We start from the raw sequence: 6,519 nt of genomic DNA on the forward strand, positions 1-6,519 counted from the left end.
GAAAATAAAGTGGACTGATCATCATGGAGGTTCACGTCTGGCCAGGCAGTGATGTTTCATTAGTCACCAGACAAACCAGTAAACCAGATGCTCCACATGCTGCAGCTTTCAGGGAAGCGGCGTCAGCCAAAGAGTTTGGACGAGTCGGATCTCACATTCACATTCGTGCCCTGTTTCCATTCTCACGCTTTAACTGCAGCCGAGCTGCGGATGTGGGCTTTTCACTGGCAGGAGCTGGTTGTTCTGTCAAGGACCTGAAGCTCATCTGCACAGGAGACGAAATGGGATCTGGAGGAAGTGATGGATCAAAATGTAAAAAAAAGTGAAAGCATTTGAGGTGAATTACTCAGTTAATGTTGAGAAATAGATGCAAATACCAGCCATTCTTCAACAAAGTGATGTTTCATACATTAAACGTCTACAGGGAAGAGTTGTGCTCTAAGTTGTGTCTGTTCTCTTTCTGTGATTCTGATCCTGAACTGGTTTAATCTTGATGTGCAGACAATACTCACGTTGAAGAGGCTGATAAAAAACTAGAACCTCCACCAAGACCCAACAGTCTCAATATTAAATTCAACCAAGCTGCACTAAATCTTCCATATTCATAGATTTCACTCCTTAAATGTGGCTGAGATTCTTCATCAGGATCCTAACTCCTCTTACAATGTTGAAGAAAGTGAAAAACATATTCCAGGATCTGATCCATGAGGTTGAATGACTTCTTCACGGATCCACATCAAACATTTTTGTGTGATCTTTCTCACAAACAGTCAAACAAACAATCAAACATACAAACTAACCGACAATTAAACTTGTTGAAAACCTCCTTAGTGGAGAAAATGAAGAATAAATAATAATAAACTTGTTATGTCTGACCTGAAGTGCTGAACCCAAGGATACACAATTTACCATGATTAGCACAAAATGCTCATATTTGTATTAAAATGCACATTTCAGATTGTTTTCCCGTCTCAGAGTAAGTGACCTGAGTGACATGAGTATGTTTATTAAACTCTACAGGACTGAGAACTTATTTTTAAAACTATAAGCAGGACGGCTGTTTTTCAGATAAATGTAATGGTTACAATAAACTATAAAGTTTCTATAAACTCAGTGAGACAATCTTCTGTGATTAATGATGAGTAAAGCGTCTGCAGATCAGTCCAGCCGATGGGAAGCAGACAGCTGTGCAGGTTGTAGACTGATCCTCTGTCTGTGGAACACAAAGGTGCCTGACTGTCTTGTTGAGACACTTGTGTGTTCGACTCCCAGGCGGAGGAGGGACACACACAACCCCTCCCTCGTAAATCTCCGAGACCATGGACCTGGTGAGAGCCTGGAATAACCATCAGGTACAAAACCCACTTTCCTCCTCGTCCATCTGCCGACTCCTCGTCTTACACAACCGGCAATTAAACCTCCATCCGCCTCTCGGAGGGGAAAACACCGATCTGTGTCGAGCAGACGTTCACGTTACATGTACGAGTTTGTAGCTAAAGGAGCAAGAAAGGTGCTGAACAAAGAGGATCATGGGTAATCTATCAGCTCATTTCGTGTTATTTATTTCTCATAGGAGAAAAAGCAGCAGCACAGTGGCCGGGTGGGAAATGTGATACCAGGAAAGCGAACTGTATAAAACCTCCACAACTGAACAGGGACGCACAACTTACATCTTGAAGTGGAGCGTGAATCTGTTGAATTCACCTCAGGAATCATGTGGAGACAAAGGAAATTTACAGACTTGCTCTCTAGTTATTTCACAGAAATTCACTTTATTCTTTATTTTTAAATATGCACTATGTTGAAATGTTGAAAAAATAATAACAAGTTCCTGGATCTAATCTGCGCCAGAGGGACAGAGTTTGTACTTTGTATTTGCTCGGTTTTGCAGTCCACAACTTTGTGTTTTGTTTCCGTAAGAGAACAAATGTGACCTGAGAGCAGCTGAGTCATGACACCAGCTATTTCTGCCTCCACATCCCCCAGTCTGGGTTTCGGCAGAGTCAGTCTGTCGAACCCAGACTGACTCTCATCAACAGAGTCCAGGGACGCTGATCCACACATAGAAGTGAAGAACTGAAGAGAGTAACAGACCCAGAGAGATTAAGAGCAGAGGAAGTTCTGCCGACTGATGCAGAAATACATGGAAACACACACAGAAGCATCAATAGACTAATGTGCAGGACGTGTCTGTTGTGTTGTTTCTCAACGATCATCAGATCTTCTCATTAAATTTAAATTAAATGTACAAAAATAAGTTAGGGTTAGGGTTACCTCTGAGGGACAAGTATTCTTATTTGTTGGTTTGTTTGTTAGCAAGATTACTCAAAAACTTTTTCTATCTATTATATTCTATTATTTTCACATTTAGGGTTCAGTGTCTTGCTCAAGGACACTTCCGCAGAACTTGAGGAGCCCGGGGTCAAACCCACGACCTTCCAGTTGGTGGACGACCCTCTCGACCTCTTCTCTCGCAACGTTCACCCAACATGAAGTTCACATGCAGTTTTCCAAGCTGCTTCTCAGAAGAGATGCAGTGTTTGCTTTCACTTTTCAACAAATTCAAAGCTGTGATTTTGTCTTTATCAGCATCTTTGAAAATGATTTATCACAAGTTTATGACGCAGTTTAAAGGAAAGTGGTTCTTCTGAACTCACAGTACACGTGTTTCCATATTTATTACATGTCGTTCCTTTTATTCAAAGCTTTGATTTACAGTCTTTCTCCTCCTCTATCAGAGACAGGATGAAAGAAGAGAGGAAAAAGAACGAGGAGCGACCGCAGGGACTTGAGAATCGTTTCTTCTCTCAGCGACGACTCTGGAACAACATTTAAACCAGATGGAGGTCCTGACACACAGTGAGACGCTGGAGAGGAACAGAAGAAAGTCCAGAGACCAGACCAGTCGCTTCCTCAGCTCATCTCCGGATAATGTTTCAGCTCGTGTCTATTTCCTCCAGCCGTCGCAGAGCCATAACTTACAAGCCTCCCCGTGTAACTGGGTGATTTATGTGCAGTACTTTTTATTTTAGTGTCCAAACAACGATGCAATTAGACTCCATCACAGAGCCGGAGTGACACCGAGACGCTTCTGAGGTTCGACGGCAGCACCTCGGCCTCTCAGCTCCGACTCAAGCCTCCTGTAATCGTCGGAGCTGTAAATGTCACCGGCTACAATGGCAGAAGTTCCTCAGCCGCGGCGCTGAGGGGCCGGAGGTGGAGAGGAGCCCCTGAAGGTGGCGGCTCCTGCGGTCTTTTACAGGGGCAGCGAGGTCAGCTCCTTCACAGGCGCTCCGGTTTCTCGTTGCCTTCTCCCTCTGGTGTCAGCTGTCAGAACAAAGATGTCCCCTCCTCACTGTCGGCTCCTGTAAATCACAGCTGGGACCTCCGATGCTACAGATTTATATATATATGTTAAACTAAAACAAAAATGAAAAGTTTTACTGTTTAGCCTTTGTATCATACAACGGTAGCACCTGTAGATGTTATATAAAAATGGACGACATGACAGCTTCATATAAGTGAAGCCAAAATGTGTGGATCGCCCCCTGGTGGCTGGCTGCAGTATAGGTCATAAGCAGAAGGGACATGGGACAAGCAGAACTAGGGAATCATATCATCTGTTCCCTGACTGCTCCCAGCGGTAGCATCTCTCTGCTGCCATCTAGTGGAGAACGTAGGTCCTACACATATCTTTACTGTATAAAGATATGGGCGGCTGTGGCTGAGGGGTAGAGTGGTCTTCCTCCAACCTGAAGGTCGGGGGTTCGACCCCCAGCCTGAACCATCTGCATGCCGAAGTGTCCTTGGGCAAGATGCTGAACCCTAAATAGCCCCCCATAGAATAACAAAGTGCTGCAAGTAGATGCACTGTATGAATGTGTGTGTGAATGGGTGAATGTGAAACTGTACTGTAAAGCGCTTTGAGTGGTCTTCATCAGACTAGAAAAGCGCTATATAAATACAAATCCAAATCCATTTACTGTGTAGACTTCAAATTATTCTCAAATCCAAATGATTTCGCTTAAGGAAATACACAAGACACAATCCCTGCTTTCAAATAACAGAAGGCAGCATCCTTAAAAATTCAAATATCACCATGATGAGTGTTATTTTTCTACAGTGGATAAATTATGATCAGCTGTTGTAATGTCAACCAACCTGAAGAGTCTCTGATATCAGAAGCTTTTTCACTTTGTTAGTCCAGATTCAAGAACAACACACAATTACTTCCTGAAGCAAAAAGTTTATTTCCTTGAGTGCAAAAGTGACATCAACATATTCTTGTAGCACCAGAGTACTTATACTGTAGTGCTGATTAAATATGGGAATAATTTCAAATACATTATATACTGCCAGCTTGCTTTATCTTAATTAACAGCTCACATCTAATATTGTGTATTAATAATGTGAATCTACACAGTTGTAACTACGGTTTTTAAATTAACTGTAAAAACAAAATAAAACAGTGTTTTTGGCAATGAAGTTTAGGAATGTAAAAGTATAAAACAACATACAATTAAAAAGTACCTCAAAATTGAACTTGTACTTTTGTACTGCTAATACTTCAACCACTGGTGTTGTCTTAACCATAAAGTACAATCTACTGCATCAGTACATGAGTATTCTCCCTGATGCCTTTACATGAACAAGTAAAACGACTTCCCTGATGTGTACGACTAACAGTTGTTGTTGCTTAGTTCCTGTTTTGTGTTTTGTTGACGTCGTCCTGAGCTCAGCCAACTCGACTTCAGTCTTTTTGTTAAAGACAACGAAAGCTTCTCGTTACCAAGCAGCACTTTTTATGTGTGTCTTTTGTCGCTGCTTCTCTCTTGTGGGCTGAACACTTTGTGTCACTGGTACAAACTGTACAACAACTACACACTCAGTAGATTTAAAGTCTCAGGACGCTGAGAGTCCAGATCTCCTGATGGCTCCGTATGGTTTGTTGGATCCGGTGCCCTTGGTCAGTTTTGAAAGCAAAGCCCAGTTCTCTGCGAGTCGAGCTCTGAGTTTGGCCAGGAGTAAATACTTTAAGCTCCCGGAGACGGAGAGCCGCCAGGTCGACGTGTGGAGCATCAAACCGCCGGATTTCTCCCTCAAACTCTACAGATCTCTGTCTGTTCCTCAGAGGAAAGAGAGGAAGACCCTGACTGTTCCAGCAGATCGACAGACAACGGGAACAAGTGGAAGATTTCTGCCTGATGTTTCATGTGAGACTTACGAGAGGATCGACCGTGTGAAGTTCATCAGATCGCACAGGCCTCCGGACGCTCTGGAGTCTCAGCTGAAGTTCGTCAGGACGGGAAAGTTTCCGTCTGAACCGTACGTGAACCCCCGACCTCACGACTTCAGACCGGTTAGTGGCTATTTCACTTTCCTGTTTGTCTTTGTCTACGTTGAAACACGAAATATTGATCGACACAGACTCAAAACAAGAAAATACAAACAGGGTCACACACATTTTACCTTCTGTGCTTTTAGTGTACTTGTAATATCCCTTTTCACCACCAGGTGGAGATAAACACATTCAAATTAACCAGGAGGAACTTTAAAGTTGAACTTTTTTGCTTAAATCTCTCACTCCAGCTGGATGAAAACCTTCCAGACATAGTTACCACATACGATAGGGATCCTGGGAACCTGACTTTAAAATTAAAGCATTTGGACACAAGTAAGTAGATTAACTTTTTAACTTTTTAACTTTTTTTTTTTTAACTTTTTTTTCATTTTTCATATTATTATTGTTTCAAGATAATAATAATCTAACTTATATATGACAAATAACTTCTTCATTTTGCCTGTCTGAAGCATCCCTGCCAAACCTCTTCACACAATTATAGTGAAGAGACAATAAAACATCTGGAAAATTGTTATTCCAACTGAATGGTTTGTCTTTCTGTTCCAGTGCCGACCCCACGATGCGACACTCGCTGCACTTTGAGGGAAACCAGGACGAAGATGGACACATTTAAACCTGCAGAGCCTCAATGGGACAGGAGGCTCGTCTTCCCTCAGTCTCCCTGGCCTCCAAAATCTGCTTCCTACACTGTGAGTAAATTAAATGTTTTAGTATTGAAGTGATCAGTCTCAGTTTGTCTCAGGTGGTAAATGCTCCACCTCATGGAAACAGTGATATTCATCATTTCGAGCAGTGAAGTCAGTTCTGATTTAAATCAACATTAAAGCTTCTCTTTTCAACACTGTGACTGTGTCTGGTTCACAGAGACATCGGAGAAGAAGAGGAGCGTACAGCGCCTTCATCGATCGGGTCGAAGAGAAACTCTCAAAATCCTGGAACCTTCCATCATGACTCTGATTCATTCTGTTCCACTGATGCACCAGTTTGACCAGTCGTGAGTCAGCATCATGTTATTTCACCCTGTTTTTATATCAAATAACTCATTAAAGACAAACTGATCACAAAAATAAACTTCAACAAACGGTAGTGTGATAGGAACCATACTTTTTTCACATCCCATCCACTAACCTGGAGGAGGCAGCCAGCCATTAGGGGGG

General features: G+C 42.4%; 1 protein-coding gene across 1 annotated transcript; it reads left to right on the plus strand.

The window, feature by feature from the left end:
* Positions 1-4,930: 4,930 nt before the first annotated feature.
* On the plus strand, positions 4,931-6,313 carry si:dkey-30e9.6 (uncharacterized protein LOC564083 homolog). The gene is made up of 4 exons (XM_061080870.1): positions 4,931-5,359; positions 5,590-5,674; positions 5,909-6,051; positions 6,227-6,313. Exons 1-4 carry the CDS (start codon positions 4,931-4,933, stop codon positions 6,311-6,313), a joined length of 744 nt encoding a protein of 247 aa, XP_060936853.1.
* The last annotated feature ends 206 nt before the right edge of the window (positions 6,314-6,519 follow it).

The sequence above is a fragment of the Limanda limanda genome, chromosome 11, assembly GCF_963576545.1.
Source record: "Limanda limanda chromosome 11, fLimLim1.1, whole genome shotgun sequence".
Taxonomy (NCBI): domain Eukaryota; kingdom Metazoa; phylum Chordata; class Actinopteri; order Pleuronectiformes; family Pleuronectidae; genus Limanda; species Limanda limanda.